Source organism: Pholis gunnellus, assembly GCF_910591455.1.
Source record: "Pholis gunnellus genome assembly, chromosome: 10".
Taxonomy (NCBI): domain Eukaryota; kingdom Metazoa; phylum Chordata; class Actinopteri; order Perciformes; family Pholidae; genus Pholis; species Pholis gunnellus.
The window spans coordinates 18,480,670-18,499,783 of NC_136537.1; the positions used below are offsets into that span (position 1 = coordinate 18,480,670).

Consider the following 19,114-nt stretch of genomic DNA (forward strand, 5'->3'; position numbering starts at 1 on the left):
GGGAGTTATTAATTTAGTTTTTGTAAAACACAATGAGCTGACTTTTTAATGCCTGCAGAAGTTATCAGCTTGAAGTTTGTTTATGTCTTGTTCCAGTAATACTGAAATTGGCAGTTTACCGAATAAGAAATTACCTTAAATAAAAGTGTGCTATATATGTGAACGACACAAATGGTTCCACGTTAATGTTTAGCCCGCTTCCACTTATCACCAAAACTGTCCAGAGGGCTGATATGAAAATGAGCAGGAAGAAAAAGGGGAAGTTAGCAGAGTCAATTCCTCTCTGTGGGTGGGTTTAAGCTTCTTGCATCACAGACTAACACATTTTATGGAAGGCGAGCAACTGAGGCAAAGGTTCATGTCACTGCTTCAAGCCTCAGCATCTGAAGTTGTCTGTCTGATGCTGTACTTTTTTGGGTGTCTGGGTAAGTGTCAAAGCTCTTTGAATGTAGGCCGTAAGGTCAGGAACTATTTTTTAGTCATTTGAGCACTTACGTTTAAAAGATAAAACAGCAGCTGTAAGAATGCATTTCATCTTAAAGCCTTTGGACGAAAGTAGTATCGAGTAGATTTGTGCGAGCACTGAATTGAAAACCATTAATTTTTTGTTTATGCAAATCCTAAATGCAGTCTGTACTCACCACAAAACTAAAAATACACAAGTCAAACCAGAGTGACATTATCTGCTAAAGTGCAAAGATATTTTATTTGTTTCTGAATGTTTTGTCGACAGTGATGGACTGTAGTGTATTTTGTTGTACTTTGCATGATTTTGAAACCCTTGTATCGACACATCTTGCAGCACTATAGTGGTTTGTATTTTCATGTGGTTATCTTTATAATTTATGCATCACACATATCTTGAATCATGTGAATTAGTTTGCACGTTTATACATTAGAATTTAAGACATTGAGACAAAATGTCCTTTATTTACATGCTACGAATGCTAATTCATATTTGTGTGTTCTGAAAATTGACCTCCACAGAACGCAGCAAATTGATGTGGTATCGTAATATGTGTGAGAGAGTATTCTTTGTGGTTGGATACAGCATTTACTACTTGTACCGAACATCCACGTCACTTTTTTCTTCTCTCACTGCCTCTTTCTCTTAGACACACACGCACAAACACTCATACGTGCACATTTTCTTGTATGTGCCACTTATCTTTCAGGAAACGTCAGGAAAGAGAGCATCTTGACAGGTTCCTGTAAAAAGCAACTCTTTCACGATATGGTTGTTTGCTGTGTCACGCGTAGAGGACATCATGCAACGCGGGCGAACGTTCATTAGACTTTATTTGTTACATTTGGCCCTTTTCATGTTTAAAACATGTTGCACTGCCTTGCACGCACCAAGGTAGTGACACAGAGGTATTTTAGGGATACGCTTTGGGTATTCTTGACTTTTGAGTTGCTGAAAGTGAGAAAAAAAACTCCTTTCTGCAAAGTGTTAAAGTGTTGTTGTGCTGTGCAGAAACAGAGGAGAATTCTGCAAAATCTAAGAAAAAAAGTGATTATTGTCCAGTTGTAAATGTAAATGAAGTGGCGAGTTACATCACACATCACAGGTGAAACATACATCTTTAAATATGCTAATGATAACTACATTTGAGAGAATGAGATAGATCATGTCAGGCTACAGGGCTCTGGGTTTCTTCTCCCTGCACATTGCAGTTCAACACTGATGCAACTTCCCCATCGGTCCGTCTGTGTCAGCCACCGTGCGTCAACTCCCTTCAAAAAAGACACACAAAAAAAAACTCCTTCTGGTGGCCATGATACAGTGAAGCGTTTCAGTCGAATGGCTCCACTCGATCAGGGAGAAAGAGAGAATGGATGCTACATCAGTGTGTTGATCATCCACTATCAGAGTATGCTGACCTCTATACTCAACATAGTGATGTGAGAAAACACGAGGCGGCGAAGAATGAGGAATGAGTAAACAATGTTTCACAGAATGGGGAACACTGCTGTTGGTTTATGACAGCATAAACAAAACTGACAGGTATTGTCAGTCTACTGTGAAGAAATGTAACACACACACACACACACACACTGGTTAGCAGGGAGTGACAGAAGCTTCTCTGGGGGTGTTAAAGTTACAGTTCAGATGATAGAAGGAAGTGCACACAAGCTGAAAATAGGCTGAGCTGAAGTGCAAACAGATCTGACAGAGACAATTAGTAGTTCAGCAGTTCAGGGTGAGTTTGAGCATCTGATCCACGATTTACCTGGCAATAATGCATGATGACTCTCTCTACCATTAGTGCACTGTGTACTATTCTAGTATTTTAGAATTATATGTGTTTTTAGACAGTGAAAAAACATCTATGAATAGTGCTTTATGGTTATTTATAATTTTACTTCTGCATCAGTCGGTTACAGCTCAAGCTGACTGTACTGCCTGTGTGATAGGTCATGATAATTTAACACCCTATAGAGCCTGTCACCCGCTATTTACATTCAATTGGGATAAAATATTCCACATCCCAAGGTACTTTTCTGTAGCATTTGTGATGATTTTCTTCCTTTACTACCAATTAATTCTGAATAAAACACCCATCTACTGTATGTAGTGAATTATGTTTCATGTTGCTAACTTGTTTTTCCAAAATGCGAAGATATTTAGAGTTTATATTTTTTTGTTTACAGAGTTTACATTATCCTCATAACTTAACAGCCATCAGTATTTCTGTGACCCACTAGATACGGTATCAATAGAGGTCCTGTCTTGTATTCGTATTAGTTTGTTGTATTTATTGTATTTGTATTAGTTTGTTTCTGCACTGTATTTTTGCTGTGGTTTATGCTCTTAGATGCTTGTTTAAAAAAGGAGATGCACTTATGACTTCTGGTGACTAGTAGTTCTCTTGAATATATTGAATACACTTATTGTAAGTCGCTTTGGATAAAAGCGTCTGCTAAATGACTGTAATGTAATGTAATGTCTTGTTTTGGAGGTGTACGTTTCAGTTCAGCACTAGAAGTCAGCAGGTGTTTTAGACTGAAAAAAGACCAACTTATGTCATAGTGCAGGTCAAATGTAATAATGAGTGTGAGCCTTCTATGTGACAGAGGAAGCCTTGTGATGGTGAGATTGTTTCATATCTTTTATGGTGAGTTTGCCAGTAAACTAATTTCATTTAGATGGTGTTTCTGAAAACACCAAAACCATATATAGAACATACATCATTTGAATGTGTTGCATTAACTTTAAGTTACTGCATTAATTGCTGCAGTAGTTGGTGGATCCTATTTGTGGTGCTTTAACCATCTATTCGCCTTATTTAGGTACAAAATGAGTACAATTGCACTTCCCCATGAAGTAAATCTTTACATTTTAGCATGAAGTCTCGGGTTTAAGGTTGGAGTAAGGGTTAGGATAGGGCTGGTAGCAGCAGTTAGGGTGAGGGTAAGTCTCCAGGTAGTGAATGTAAGTCAATGCAATGTCCCAAAAGTCATGAAAACACGACTGTGTGTATTTGTGTCTGCATTCAGAGAGAGCAAAATCAATCAGTCAGTCTATCAAGCCAATTAAAATAAAACCACCAAAAACCTTTGGGTGCAGCTGATCGTGTTTAATATCACAAAAATCTGAGAGGAGGAGGAACAAAGCCAACTGATCATATTAGGAGGAGTAGACAAGGGATTTGGTGGAAATTATTATCTAAAATCTCCTCACACAGTTTGATGTTGACCAAGATACGGTAGCCGAGGGAACCAGATGTGACACATGGGGGACTTTTGGAATTGAAAAGGATGTCGCTGGCAGGAAAAGCAGGGCTTATGCAAACTACAGCTAATCACACGCTGATATGTGCTCGCATTCATGCTGCGTGTCTCTTCATCTCCTCCCACACAAGTGCCATTGCTCTGACTGAATGACTTCTATTATGACTATTGACTTCAATTCTGTTCAAAGTAATTGAAAACACTGAAGTGTAAGTGCAACATAACCCAAAAGGCTGACTTATAGTGCTAAGCTAAGCACATTCCTACCGTTCAGTGTTGCTCTGCCACAAAGGAAACAGTTGGGTGTTTTGCTTGCTGTTGTGCTTTACAACATTATTCCCTATTCTTTGTTCCCATGTAGATTAATCCTGACTGAATCATGTCAGACAATATACTGGAAGAAATCTTCATTAAACGATCGCAGCAGAAGAAGAAGACCTCCCCTCTGAACTACAAGGAGAGATGGTTTGTTCTCACCCAGGAGAAAATAGCCTACTATGATTTTGATTCTGACAAAGGGGTACGTATATGGACCTACAGAAACACTATATTGCAATAGCATCACATGTGTCTGTTGGTTACCTGACTGTTTCCTCATCTGGTAAGCAGAAGCGAAAAGGTTTCAGAGGATCAGTTGACCTCGAGAAGATCAAATGTGTGGAGACGGTCCAGCCGGAGCCCAATTCTCCGCCAGAGCGCATGCATGCTTTCCAGGTAGACATGTCTGTCGATTTACTTCTTTAACAGACAGGGACTCTTCAGACCAAGCTGCAACAATGTGTGAAAGTGCAGCCACTTCACATTCTCACTGGCCTAAAATCAGGAGAAAGTTTTTGCTTTCACTCGTATGCTAGTTTTCCTTTTGGAGATAGCGAGTGTGAACAAGACTTTTCTATATTCAGTCACTGTGGTATAATAATGAAGCACAGGCTATATTTCTTTTGTCAAAAGCTATGTAGGAGCTGCACATGGAAACACACACCACAACACCAAGGTTTCTCCTTGGCAGACAGAAACTGTCCAATCCTCCAATAGTTAAAAATGTGAAAGTCCATTGTTAAGAAGTGAAACCATCTCTCACACTCAGATGATCCAGGGGCTTTCAGTGACTGCGTAGGTGTTGCCATTGCACACATGTTAACTCACACGTCAAGGTGGCATGAGCAAGGTGTCTGGCTGGCATTAGCCATAAAGCTGCAGTGAATATTATCGCACATTAGCATTTGTATAATTTTCCTTCAGATTTTATATGTATTAACTGAGCTAACTTAAGAAATAGAAAATCACCCAATGTCTTAAATTGATAGACAAAAAAAACAGGTGATGAGTGTTTTCTTTTTCATTCTTGCCACAGATCGTTTACGACGAGGGGCCGCTGTACATCTTTGCAAAGACCGAGGATGCCCGGGCTCAGTGGATAAAGAAGCTGAAAGAAAGTCAGTATTTGCATAGAAGTCTATGAATGTTGTATACGTGTCTTGTCAGACACAGTGTTTCATGCAGTACATGCAATGTCAGACCGTATTTTAGCACCGCCCAGTGCCTGCGCCACCGAAATGCTGGGTGCACATGCAAATGAAAATGTTGATTTAATGTAAATGTCCTGTGTCTATGGCGGTGCTTGTGCATAGTGGTGCGCTTCAACAAGGATCTCATGCAGAAGTACCATCCTTGTTTCTGGGCGGATGGGGTGTGGCTGTGCTGCCAGCAGGAAGTTAAACAAGCTATGGGTTGCAAGGTGCTGGATAGTAAGAACGGTGAGATTGGGATTATCTTTGGTTTGATATCAGCAACACTAAACTTAAACTTTTACCGAATCATTCCATTCATATATAAAATGATGTAATTAATAGGCTTTACATCCAAACCATCTCGGCGAAGGGGATCCAGGAAACCCCTTCCTCCCACCCCAACAGAGGTAGACACGCAGTCCCTTTCGAATACTTTTCACTGACTACACACAGTCGATTCGAATAATACATCCAGTAATCCTGTGTTTTTCCAGGAGAAGTCTGTTCGGCCTTTACCTCCACAGCCCCCTGAGGCACCTTCACCCTCCGTGGGCATGACTGTCATAGCAGAGTATGATTACACGTCCCAGACACCCCAAGACTTGGAGCTGAGGAAGGATGAAGAGTACACCATCCTGGAGATGTCTGATCAGAACTGGTGGAAAGCCAGAGACAAATCTGGGTGAGAAAAAGTTCACGCGAGAAGCTTGTGAAATTACTTAAAACAATAGCACACAAAAAAAGGTTCTAGCTCTAGTGTTTGTGAGCGCTTCAGAGTCCAGCCAAGATGCACATTTGAACATTATAACTAAATACAATGTGTGTTGTTTTCTTTTGCAGAAAGGAAGGATATATACCTTGTAATTATGTTGTGGAAGCAACAAATGGGCTAGAAAAATTTGAGTGAGTATGGGCAGTATTGTACTGTCTCTCATGTCATCGTTCATTTATAATTATCATGGCAGCACATTAACACCTGGTAAAGTTTTCTGTCTGTACATGAATGTATTTTTGATTGCTGAAGCATTAAATGTTGCAAAAAAACAAATTCAGCAAAAGTTCACATTCGTTTTCACAGCTGGTATTCCAAGAACATGACCCGTAGCCAGGCAGAACAGCTGTTAAAGACTGAGGTAAACTCATTGACGTACACACTGATACAGAAGACAGCGTTGATACGTTTGTGCACCTACAAATTAGTAGAACTTAGCTTGATTTCACTTTTTTTTAATTTGAACTTATGTGTTGTTTCCCAGAATAAAGACGGGGGCTTCCTGATACGGGACTCGAGCAAGGCCGGGAAATACACCGTGTCTTTGTTCAGTAGGGTTGGCGGGTGAGTACGCTCGGTGGTGTTAGACTGCATCTACTGGTTCCAGTCATGTGTGAACGTATCAAAAGAAGAACTGTTTGTAATGAAAGCGGAAACAGAGGGCCACAGAGGGAGAGAGATGTAAATTATTCATGCAAAACCTAAACCAAACTGCCTGCAGAACTTTTTCTTCGCTCTGTGAGACTGTTGTGGATAAGGCGAAGAAGATATTATGCATACATGATAAATGATCGATGAAAAAGTGACTCTTCCTTTTCTCTCAACAGGGAAACTGGTGGAAGCTGCAAACATTATAACATCTGTACCACAACACAGGGACAGTTTTACCTGGCAGAGAAGCATAATTTCGGCACCATCCCAGAACTCATAAACTACCATCAGCACAATGCAGCAGGTTGATACAGTAACTGTGAACATATAGATATATAGATGAAGCAATGTTTTAAAATATTGGATATTTGTAAAAGAATAACATGCAATAAAAGGAAATGACTCAACAGGGGGACGGCAACAAAATATAAGCACACAAACACAATATCAAAAAATGGAATCAAGGGTCTGTGCATCAAAAATGATGACCTGACAGGTTTTGTTATCTCCCTCACTAGGTATGGTTAGCAGGCTGAAATACATCGTATCTAACCGGGCAGGGCCTCCATCAACAGCAGGGCTCGGCTATGGTAAGAGTACATCAATATACATTGTTAATATATTCTCTCGTCAATCATCATGTCTGGTGATTAACCTCTGGTCCCTGATTAGAAATGACTCGGTGTGAGCAATTTATAAATCTCCACTAAAGCTTACTATTTACATGTTGTATCTATTTTGCGTAATGCATACAAAGAAACTTGGTTTTATAGGGGGTTATGTGCAGGACTATTTCCTGGCCAGGAGCAGTAACATCATCATGAAGTTGCCGAAAATAGCAAAACCTCCAGTAAAACCACAATGTGATGATTCACTTTTTTGCATTGATTAAACAAACATAATATATTGTGTTAATTAGTGAGCTTTGGAGGTGCTCGTTGGCAGATTTTTTTTCCTTTGCTTCCAGACTTTATGCTAAGATAAGCAGCTGTTGGCCATAACTTCATATGATGGTGGTGTCCGTCTTCTCATCTAACTCTGCTACAAGTCTATAGTAAAAGTGCTCCTCCATTCTGCTTTGTTTGCTCCAGGTGTGTGGGAGATTGACCCCCGTTTCCTCACCTTCATCAAGGAGCTGGGCACTGGTCAGTTTGGCGTGGTAAAGTATGGAAAGTGGCAGGGCCAGCATGATGTTGCCATTAAGATGATTAAAGAGGGATCCATGTCTGAAGACGATTTCATTGAAGAAGCCAAAATCATGATGTAAGCAAAACTAAATGAGTCTGAATTTGGGCTGAGCAGACCCTTTCCTTTTCGTTCAATAAGCTGCTACACTTGAACTGACTGCAGTTGAAATGACAGTGGTGATTTTGTGCGTGAGACTCGTAAAACTCATGTGTCACACTGGGAAGTGTCGTTTATATAACTTCTGTGAGAAAACCCAACACATAATACTTAACTTCCTTCTGCTTTTGCTTAAACCAGGAAGCTTCGCCATGAAAACCTGGTCCAGCTGTACGGCGTGTGCACCAAACAGAGACCCATTTATATAGTGACTGAGTTCCTTTCCAATGGCTGCCTGCTGACGTACCTAAGGGAAGGCCTGACGCAGCACCCAACGACTGTCCAGCTCCTGGAGATGTGTAAAGACGTCTCCGAGGGCATGGCCTATCTTGAGTCACAGCAGTATATCCACAGAGACCTGGTTAGAGACATAGATCTACTGTAGTGTGTCCAACTCTAGATCATTCCGTTGTGTTGAGATATGCTGGGATTAGGTATTTGAAGATAACAATAAATGTTTAATGATTACACTTTAATCAAGCTTGTTGTTTGTTTTGTCCTCAGGCTGCCAGGAACTGTTTAGTAGATGGGAATGGCTCCGTCAAAGTGACTGACTTCGGACTTTCAAGGTAAAATACTTGACACGAATTACAGGACACAATGAGGCACATTGGTGTCTAACAAAGTAACTGAAATATCTGGCTCTACTCTCAGGTCAGTGATGGAAGGTAACAGTACACGTAGGCAACTCAAGTACTGTAGTTAAGTAGAATTAAAGATGCTATACTTGAGTATTTATATTTCAATCTTATGATTTGACTCCACTACATTTATTTTACAGTTTTAGTAACTAGTTACTTTGTTTATTAAGATTCTACATACAAAGATAAGATCATCTTAAACAGTAAATAAAGTTAAAATTAGCTCCATCTCAACCAACTACAGCAGTGAAATGCTATATATGAATTAATACATAAGTAATACTTCTCACAGGGAGCATTTCTTCTTCACAATGAGTACTTTAACGTTTGGTACTTTCAGTACATCGAGTTGACAATCCTTCTGTACTTTTGCTCTTTTCCGATGCAGCAGAGTATTTTTACATTGTGGTGTTTGTACTTCCACATTTAAAGTGAAGGATCTGAACACTTCTTCAATTACTGCCTTAGGTATGTCTTAGATGATGAGTACACAAGCTCAGCAGGTTCCAAGTTTCCTGTTCGCTGGTCACCTCCTGAGGTCCTCCTCTACTGCAAATTCAGCAGCAAGTCAGACATTTGGGCATATGGTGAGTAGAGTGTGTTTTTCAACTTCCCACTGCATTTATGGTCATGAATTAACATCTGTACTAAAGCATCATAACTTCTATAAATATTTAGGGGTCCTTCTGTGGGAGGTGTACACTTTGGGACGGCTTCCGTATGAGCGCCTTAACAACACGGAAATAGTGGATCAGGTGTCCCGGGGCCTGCGCCTCTACCGCCCCCAGCTGGCCAATGAAAAGGTCTACAGCATTATGACAAGCTGCTGGCTGGAAGTAAGTGAATGTAGTATATTTAGAGCTGTGGGCCTCAGTAGAGGTCATGACAATCGTACAGAGTGATGGGAGCGTATGAAAACATTGTGTGGACAGCAACAGCAACCTCACAGCTTCTTTTTGTTTCGTTTTCAGAAAGCCGATGAGAGACCCACCTTTCAGGAGCTGGCGCTGACTGTTCAGGATTTGCTGTACGAGCTCCAGTAGATCTCAAAATAATCTCAACACACACTGAGGCTTCTCTCTGGTCCCCACAGAGCAGCATCTCCATACGTCCCTGGAAAGTCACCGCAGCAACTTGAACATGGGGCTGCGCAGCCATACTGCTGTCCTCTGTAATGTGAATAATATGAATGCCACCATAACTCGTTGATTAGAATAGCCTTCCTATTACATTACTAGAAGTATAGTCCTACAGGGTAGCATTTTAAATCTGTATATTTTATTGACGGTTATCTTTATTGAATCCTGTGTATTGTATTCGGTGGAATCATTGTTAAACACATTTGCATGTGAAAACAAAAGCTTTGTGAGAACATATCTATTGCACAAATAAAAGCCAAGTATGCCAGGCTTTGAAATTACTGAAACATCCTGTGAAATGAAAATAACAACGTAAACATGTCAAAACATCTGATAAACCTGTTGTTTTTGATGTAACAATACTTTTACATGAATTGGAATTAACTTTATTTTTTTAATGAAATAATATGTAATCAATCTACTACCACTACAAATACTATTACTACTAATACTACTACTACTACTACTACTAATAATAATAATACTGTGATGACGACAGCTGCGTCAGAAGAACGCGCTCTGTGATTGGTTGAACTACTTCCTGCTTCCTGTCGTCCACACATACACGTGAAGGTCAGCATCAGAGCCGTAAGGGATCCATAATCAGAAGAATATTGCTGTAACGACCGCCTTTTTTGCAAAATATGAACGGCCAGGGAGCGACAGCCGACCCGCAGCTTCAGCACTTCATCGAAATCGAGTCTCAAAAACAAAGATTTCAGCAGCTGGTGCATCAAATGACTGAGGTTTGCTGGGTAAGTTCAGCTTCACGCTAGCAATGCAGCTCTGCAGTTCACTTTTTGTACATGTTAATATGAAGCTAGAGCTAACAGCTAGAATTACACAACAGTTGAGGATACTCTGTCTGTCTGGAACGATGCGTTTGCGAAGCAAGCCTTTAAATCTTAATATTTCTGCAGACCGCTATGGACAGTAATACCCCGGGCCTGCTATGGCTGACGTTAGCGTCGAGGAGAAGAGTGTAGCAAATGTGGATGTACATGTTTGTTTCCTCCGTGGAAACAAACATTGTATCATTTTATCATTTTATCAGACCTGACTGAAAGTAGACATGTGTGAGATCACGAACATGCCGTTGAGGGCGCAACCTGCTGCTGTACAGCGAGTATAAAGTAGTTAATAATTATATATTAGTATTATTATTATATTTCATTGTATATATTGTGTATTTGATATTTACTGTTATTTTATTTACCTGTACCACAATTGCTGATGTAGTGAAAAAAAATTCCCCTTGCAGGATTAAAAGAGTAACTATTTATCTATCTCATAACTTCCCCTTCTGTTTATAATTAAAGTAAAGTAAAACAATATAGTGCTGGAGTAACAGTTGGGGTGAGGCCGCGCGCTACTGTGACTGATAACCAGTACTTGCTGTAACGTTAATAGTATAACATTCCTTGTTTTAAATGGGATGTACTACGTAATATACCTGAACGACTTTGTCTCTGTCTCCAGGATAAATGTATGGATAAACCCGGAACGAAGCTGGACTCAAGGACCGACATGTGCTTCGCTAACTGTGTGGAGCGATTTATCGACACCAGCCAGTTCATCCTGAACCGACTGGAACAGACTCAGAAGGGCAAGGCCTCCTTCTCTGAGACCATGTCAGAATAAAAAAAAAACTGTCCCTGAAAAGGACTGACGAGACACGCGCGCGCACACGGCTCACGCTCCATGGCGAGGCCGTTTTGTCCGGACACAGCTTGTCTGTTCAACTGGGAACGAAGGAACAGCATCAAGTGTTACTTTTAAAACAAAGTGCCTCAGATAAACACAATGTACGGATGCAGAAGTATAGGGTTTTATTTGTTCTCCACTGAGCAGGACAGGAGTGTTGCGAAACGCTTAAGATTGTGGTCTGTTAACAACAGTGACTTTTTTGTTTGTTTGTCGAAACTGAGCTTGAATGTGTGGGAGACTGCAGAGAGAGGGATGCATCCGGGACATTCAGTGTCAGCCAGCTGTTTTTGACAGCCACAAGGTCTTCAACATGCACACAAGGTCTTCAACACACACACTGCTGTAATTTAAGAGAATTAACGGATGTCTTGACCGAAGAGGCGCATGGTTTTGGACTGTACATATGCAATAAACATTATGCCAAATACTTCCAAGTGTAGTCAAGTAATGTATTTCAATTTTAATCATACACGCATAAAAGTTCAGTTACACCAGAGATATGTTACAGCTTGGCACATGTTGGGAGTTAATCCACACAGGAAGGACATTCTTTGGTGCGGTTTGTATACAATACTGAGGTATTACAGTAACTCAAAAGAGCAATTATTCAAAAACAAAATGATTGAAATGCATTCAGGGCAAATCATTTGTTTGCCTTTTATATTGGTCTTAAATCATACAATCGTACATCACCATGTATGCTGAGGTTAAAAGTGCAAACCTATGAATAAGGTTATCGTTTTCAGTAACTGAAGGCACAATCTGGTTTAGGCAGGCTAATACTCAACCTTAAATTAATCTTTAAACTTAAATTACTGTATAAAAAAGTACACACCAGTGCAACAAGCAAAACATTCTGTCCTGTTTTTTTTTTTTAAACTAAAGATGTGGATGTACCATCGTGTTTAACTAAGAATGTACATTTAATATTAAATCCAGTGTGCTGACAGGAACATTACGCTCACTTTAGGCTACTTTGTTCATCCGGCGCATACTGCATTGTGTAAGACAGACTTGAAAGTAACTTTACTTGTCACATTGTAAGGCTGTGATGTGCCGTAAAGCTTCAGATTTGCAAAAAGACAATTCTCTCAGCAGTGACGAGACTATTGGTCCTCTAATAGAGTTCGCTGGTGCGTTCCCCAGCCCCCCTTTGAGCTTCCTTCTCTGGGCAATTTATTGTCATCCTCTGCTTGGGTTTCGTGGCTGGGAAGGGCCACATAAGGCCTGTGCCCCCATGGAAAGCCCTGAGGACCCTTCCTCAAGTAGAGTGGGAGGGAATCGCAGCTAAATGTAATGTCCTTGAAGGCGTGGAGGAGGAAGATCCCCAAAATGATGGTGAGGAACCCGCTAATTGTTCCCACTGCTCCGTCAATGGTCATACGCAACCATTCCTTGAAGAGAATGGCTGAACAGGCCATGACGGAGGTGGTGAAGAAGACGTAGTAGATGGGAGTGACTAAGGAGGTGTTGAAGATGTCGAGGGCTTTGTTCAGGTAATTGAGTTGAACGCTGATGCAGACTATCAGGCAGAGGAGTAAGGACCAGAACAGGGGCTCCTTCAGCACTGCTGTCCCAGCAAACAGCTCCTTAATGCCAATGCCCAGGCCCTTGACACAAGACACAGACAGGGAGCCAATCACAGAGCAGATCAGGATGTAGACCAGCACATTCTTCTGTCCGAACCGCGGAGCCACAGCAAAGATAAGAACCAGGCTGCTTCCAACAACGCACACAGCAAACACAATGAAACCTAGTGGGAGCATTCAAGAATGAGTTAGTACCCTGAAGAAAAAAATCCATCCAACCCTCATCTGGGATTCAGTTTCCACAGCATGGTTAATGCGATCACACTGGTCCTACCTGGGTCTCTGAGCTTCTCAGCCATGGCACTGAGGGAAGCCACCTCCTCTTCCTGCGGGGCATGAATCACCATCACTGTGGAGCCCAAGACGCACAGCAAACAGCCAATCTTCCCGTGCACATTCAGCCTCTCATTCAGGAAGTAAGACGAGAGCACCGCGCTGGAAGGAAAAACAAATGATGCAGACACAGAGAGTGAGCACACATTTTGCTTTTACATCCTTAAAAAGGAGAAGTCTGGTGATATTCTATATATATATAGTTTTATTATTGTCGTGAATTCTCTGAAAAACCAACAATTCAATATTTTGCAACTCAAGAATTTCTGACTTCTCCATCTGTAGCTCCCAGTAAATAGTCCATTCATTCTTAGTGGAGGTGAATCTTCACAAACAAAACAAGTCGCTCAAAGTTAATTGAAAGGAAATTCATTATTGGACACTTTCACCTCTTTCAGACCCCGTGTAATGAAGTAGTCTGAAAAACTATGCTATGTTAGGCTTTGTCCACACAGATAATGATTTTTTTAGCAGGATTAATTAATTGTTGGTTTGTGTTTTCTCATAGGATTTGTTGACCATAAGGAAAAATAAAGAATATCACCAGACGTATGCTTCAGAAAGTAAGCATTGTAAGTATGTTTTGGGAGTGCTAGAAGTGTCGGAATCACACTAGGTGAATGAATATCTGAAAAGTCTTGATTTTGATTCCATAAAACTGCAAAATAAACCTTTAAGAAAAAGACAGTTACCTTACAAGTACACTCAACGCTCCAAGAGGAGTCACCAGTGTGGCCGGCGCAAATGCATATGCAGCAAAGTTGGCGGCCTCTCCAGTTCCCACTAGAATACAAACACGACCGTCAGTGTGCGCACATTCATGGCTGGTGCAGATGGTTAATGGTTGAACAGTTATTCTCTTCTAACCCACATGTGCAAATGTGCTCTTTGGGGGAATGTGCACTTAAGAGACATGGTGTGGGTGCTGCAGCAACTGCAACGTGACCAGCGAAAATACCAAACCCACAAGAACCTCATTTCCACTTTGATAAACAAAGAGCCGAGTGTTTCTGGGCATGGCTGGTAAGGACTTTCACCAAGTTAAAAAAAAAAATAAAATCAGCTGACAATGTCACCCATTTGCAGAACTAAGTCTATAAATCATTTACTTACTCGAAATCAGTCCTGCCCACCACAGCCATTCCTTCAGGTAAGCATACCCCCCCTGACCTGTGAGATGCAGAAACAAAGCTGAAGTAGATGCTTTTGTAATGGTTACAGGCTACTTACTTAGAAAATCCCTCACTGATTTTACATTGGGGGGTCATTAGCTTATTTCACCAAGAACGCACGTCTCACCAAAACTTCTTTAATCCTAAAAAAAAGTCCCATTAAGAGTTATTGGCCTTAAACATTTATAAAGTTTACATCTCCTGCCATATTATTCTAATATTCATGTGTCCATCGAGACATACCTTCCTTCCTCGTGATATCTATAACGAGCTTAAAAATACAAATAATAATTTCCATTTTATGCTACTTCACACTCATACTATATATTAATATTGCATCTGTTTTATTCCTACATTTATATGGCAGCTACAGTAGTTACTTTGGAGATAAACATTTGACACGCAAACATCTGACCATCTTACTAAATATGTAGATTAAACTATCCAACAAAACATAAAGTAGTTGAAATAGGCTCCAGCTATTTTGTTGTTTACAAAGTAATACATCAGTAATACATAAACATAGAGCAATGATTAGTCCCACTAACCACCCATCCAATTTACATAAAATTAAATGTCAACTTTTGATCACGACACTTCTCTACGTCAAACTAGCTTGAGCTGACCGGAAGTCAGTTTTGTGTTACTGTTATTATATAATAAGGCTTTCAGTGAATGTACCTGCTCGCGTTGAACCTTTGCTGGCCAATCGCAGCAGGCCTTTCTTCTTCAGGATGAAACTTGCGCCGATGAAAGCGCTGGAGCTCACAGCCAGAGAGAGACCGATGTAGAAGTCCACACGGTTCACTTCCATCTGAAACACAACGATCACGTTGCTACACGTGCTTTGGCTGAATAACGGAACTTCTATAATGACAGCTGAAGCTCTCGGAAACTTGTCAGTGGAGCAACAGTCACCCCATGTTAGAATTAACGTCACATGATGGGCTGACTATCTCTACATCGACCGTGTTGAAACCAGCATTTAGCGGGCTAGATATACCAAGTAATATATAACCGACAAGTTGTCTATCTTAATTTAGATTTCATAAAGTGTAATACACTATTTAACAGCCACTTAAACACACAGCTAGTGAAAAGCCTTACCTTCGCCTTCGTTGCCCGACATCGAGGAAGCTGTCAGCAATCTGATTGGTGGTTGGTGTTCGTCGCGCACTGTGCAGCGTTTTGATTGGACCAGAGCCGTGGTTGTTGTTGATAGAACCCGGAAGAAGAGCTAACCTTGACAAGCGAGCAAAACTCACGTGCTGCTGGCTTTAGGGGAAAAAGCCAATTTAATAAGTAACATTTAGCGGCGCTACTCTAAGATTTGCTCGTTGTTTTTCCAATAGTAATAGTTTTTCTCCACATATATGTTTTTTTGTCGTTTGCCTTCATGTGGGCATCGCCTGCTATCCAATGATGAGGACCCCTCTCCTGCTCCTCAGCAGAAGCTGTAAGGCTGTTCACAGACTGCAACTAAGCCCATTTTTCTCACCAGTAACAGCTCTATCGAGGCATCAGAGGATCGCTGTGTTGGGATACTCGAGCACCCATTCCTGCGAAGACAACAAGAGTTACTACATAACTACTCCCATCTTCTATGTCAACGCTTCTCCTCATTTGGGACACCTGTATTCAGCAGTGATAGCTGACTGCTTACACAGGTACAAGCTTCTGCAGGGCTTCAACTCAAAGTTTGCAACAGGTAAATCCTCCATCGACCAAAATATGCATGTCTTTTTTTTTACTGTTAATGCATGTGATGTTCACAATCTCTAGGAACTGTTTTTTTGTAGAAATTTGTGCACAGACAATTATTTATGTCATTCCTATTAATAGAAGTGAAGACAGTAGTGATAGAAAATGAATTGGCAACTTTTAATCATTATTTAATCATGCCATCAAACTGGTTCCAGCTTCTCAAATATCAGTATTTTATCTATTTTCAATATCCAACATGTCATCCTGGTAAACATGGATGGGCATTTTTTTTCACATTTTCTTCACCTTTCATAGACTAAACAATTAAGCATCAAGCAAATAATTAGAATAATACAACCTATTATTTTGCGTTTCAGGCACAGACGAACATGGCTTGAAAATCCAACAAGCTGCCGAAGCTGCCGGAAAAGATCCCTTGACCTTCTGCACGGAGGTGTCCGAAAGATTCAAACATCTGTTCAACAGCTGCAACATATCGTATACAGACTACATAAGAACCACTGAGCACAGCCACCGACAGGCCGTGAAGCATTTCTGGTCAGTGCTCTGTGACAAAGGGCTCATCTATAAGGGGAGCTATGAAGGCTGGTACTCCACCCAAGATGAAAGCTTCCTCACGGCGTCACAGGTGGCCGATGCTTTGGACTCATCGGGGAAGGAGATCAAAGTATCACTGGAGAGTGGCCACAAGGTAATCAGAGTGGAATTTTAGTGGAGATGAATGAGTGCAGCACACATTTTGAGGATCTAACAAAAACATGCCATAAAGTCGCATTATGGCAAATGTAGAAGTAAAATCGTTTTTTGTTTTTTAGGGACTGAAACTCAGAATATCTCAGACTCTGATGCAACAATTTTTAACATTATTGTTTTTAATCTGTCTCTGACATGACTTCAATCAGATCGCCTCTTTTCTTCAGGTGGAGTGGATGAAAGAGGAGAACTACATGTTCCGTCTGTCTGCGTTTCGGTCTCAGCTGCTCGACTGGCTCAGAGGAAACCCCGGGTCCGTTCAGCCCGAGCGTTTCTACCATGCCGTCCTCCAGTGGCTGCAGGAGGACCTTCCTGACCTCTCGGTCTCCCGCCAGAGAAGCCGCCTCCAGTGGGGCATCCCAGTCCCGGGGGATGCTGAACAGACCATCTACGTGTGGTTAGACGCACTGGTGAACTACCTCACAGTGGCTGGCTATCCAGAGAAACACGACCAATGGTGGAACATGGTGCACCACGTTGTTGGAAAGGACATCTTAAAATTCCATGCCATCTACTGGCCAGCTTTCCTTCTCGGGGCTGGACTGCCGCTGCCACAGACGATATATGTGCACTCTCACTGGACAGTAGGGGGAAAGAAGATGTCCAAAAGTTTAGGTAATGTGGTGGATCCTCTTGAACGCTCACAGATGTTCACAACTGATGGCATGAGGTACTTTCTTCTGCGTCAGGGTGTCCCGGACTCGGACTGTGATTACACAGACAACAAAGTTATCAAGCTGCTCAACGCAGAGCTCGCCGACTCTCTGGGTGGTCTGCTGAACCGCTGCACAGCTCCAGCTCTTAACCCAGCTCAGGTCTACCCTTCTTTCTGCCCTCAGTCCTTCCCAAGTGTACAGGGTGGCAGGGCCGTGGTCGAGGACTACCACATGTTGGATGCTGTAAGAAACCTCCCGGCCGTGGTGGAGCAGCACTACGAGAGCACGCACGTGTACAAAGCTCTGGAGGCCATCGCTGCCTGTGTGAGGAAGACCAACGGGTTTGTTCAGCGCCACGCACCTTGGAAGCTGGACAGGAGGGACAGTGAAGACCAGCACTGGCTAGACACCATCATCCATGTCTCCCTTGAATGCCTGAGGGTTTATGGCACACTCCTCCAGCCAATAGTGCCGGGGATTTCTAACAAGCTGCTGTCCAGACTCGGGGTGCGGCCTGGCGAGAGGAGCTGGGCAGATGTGAACTTCCTGCCGAGGCATCGGGGAGTGGACTGTCCCTTTGAAGGGAGAGCGCTAGGATCGGACTCCGGAGTGCTTTTTAGTCGCTTGGAAAGTCAGAATTTAGATAAACAAAAACCTAAGAAAACCAAGACAGCAAACTCGATATGAGGAATTGAAATGATGTCTTAGTCATTGCAGTAATGTTGCAGATGTTCACTTATCTTAATACTCTCATGCTGAAAGTAGAAGTCGTCCAATTACCAACAGGCTTTTTTCATGGTGGACATTTTAACATGTCACAGTAAACAAAAATGTAAATAAAATGAATGACTGAATTCGATTTCACTTCCTCATTTTCAGGGTCCTGATCCGGTGCATGCTGGCTTACAGAGCAACCAATGTTATTTTTAAACCTGTGCTTCTCTTACACACGAGACACATAATGAAACAATTGTATCACTCCAGTAATTTGTCTGAGGAAAAATGCCTACAGGGACCGACTTTACACCTCGAGGTACCTTGTTAAAGAAAATTGTGCAATAATTAATCTACTGCTATGCATCACGTTGAGCTTTTATCCTTTCGGAGTCGTATCGCCTGATATTATGGTACTTATGTTTCCCCAAAGGTCGAGAATTTAACGCTCATATACATTAAGTTTCCATTTGAATAGTTAATTTGAATTGAGATCAATTAATCAATCTCATCTCAACAGAAGTAAAAGTTAATCAAAATACAAGCTACTCTAATTTAGCATGAGGCAACGCTGATGTTCGGGGATATAAGAATTCTTTCCATCACTTTTTCATGAAAGATTTCATTATGTTGTTTAAATACAGTATACAGACAGCCAACACAAGTACCAGA

The 19,114-nt window shown here is 41.4% G+C and overlaps 4 protein-coding genes across 5 annotated transcripts; 3 read left to right on the forward strand and 1 right to left on the reverse strand.

Annotated features, from left to right (window-relative positions):
* Window positions 1-334: 334 nt before the first annotated feature.
* On the forward strand, window positions 335-10,096 carry btk (Bruton agammaglobulinemia tyrosine kinase). Of its 2 annotated transcripts, none has more exons than XR_013767243.1 (18): window positions 335-425; window positions 4,097-4,255; window positions 4,345-4,449; window positions 5,090-5,171; window positions 5,367-5,492; window positions 5,589-5,653; window positions 5,741-5,928; window positions 6,087-6,149; window positions 6,325-6,379; window positions 6,503-6,582; window positions 6,846-6,973; window positions 7,188-7,259; window positions 7,761-7,932; window positions 8,155-8,374; window positions 8,518-8,582; window positions 9,123-9,245; window positions 9,333-9,490; window positions 9,626-10,096. XR_013767243.1 is itself a non-coding variant. In XM_079167073.1 (18 exons), the coding sequence occupies exons 2-18, from the start codon at window positions 4,115-4,117 to the stop codon at window positions 9,695-9,697; spliced, it is 1,911 nt and encodes a 636-aa protein (XP_079023199.1). In that variant the 5' UTR covers window positions 335-425; window positions 4,097-4,114; the 3' UTR covers window positions 9,698-10,096. The 2 variants fall into 2 exon arrangements, 1 of the variants encoding a protein (XP_079023199.1); XM_079167073.1 differs by having other exon boundaries at window positions 9,123-9,241.
* Window positions 10,097-10,355: 259 nt separating this feature from the next.
* Window positions 10,356-12,312, forward strand: timm8a (translocase of inner mitochondrial membrane 8 homolog A (yeast)). The gene is made up of 2 exons (XM_079167617.1): window positions 10,356-10,548; window positions 11,273-12,312. Exons 1-2 carry the CDS (start codon window positions 10,438-10,440, stop codon window positions 11,432-11,434), a joined length of 273 nt encoding a protein of 90 aa, XP_079023743.1. The 5' UTR covers window positions 10,356-10,437; the 3' UTR covers window positions 11,435-12,312.
* Window positions 12,313-12,465: 153 nt separating this feature from the next.
* Window positions 12,466-15,713, reverse strand: LOC306702106 (magnesium transporter NIPA2). The gene is made up of 6 exons (XM_079167616.1): window positions 15,702-15,713; window positions 15,276-15,408; window positions 14,536-14,592; window positions 14,115-14,205; window positions 13,364-13,524; window positions 12,466-13,253 (listed from the first exon to the last, which is right to left on the reverse strand). Exons 2-6 carry the CDS (start codon window positions 15,406-15,408, stop codon window positions 12,607-12,609), a joined length of 1,089 nt encoding a protein of 362 aa, XP_079023742.1. The 5' UTR covers window positions 15,702-15,713; the 3' UTR covers window positions 12,466-12,606.
* A 137-nt stretch (window positions 15,714-15,850) lies between these two features.
* mars2 (methionyl-tRNA synthetase 2, mitochondrial) lies at window positions 15,851-19,010 on the forward strand. Its single transcript, XM_079167584.1, has 3 exons — window positions 15,851-16,302; window positions 16,676-17,010; window positions 17,240-19,010. The coding sequence occupies exons 1-3, from the start codon at window positions 16,014-16,016 to the stop codon at window positions 18,413-18,415; spliced, it is 1,800 nt and encodes a 599-aa protein (XP_079023710.1). The 5' UTR covers window positions 15,851-16,013; the 3' UTR covers window positions 18,416-19,010.
* Window positions 19,011-19,114: the final 104 nt, after the last annotated feature.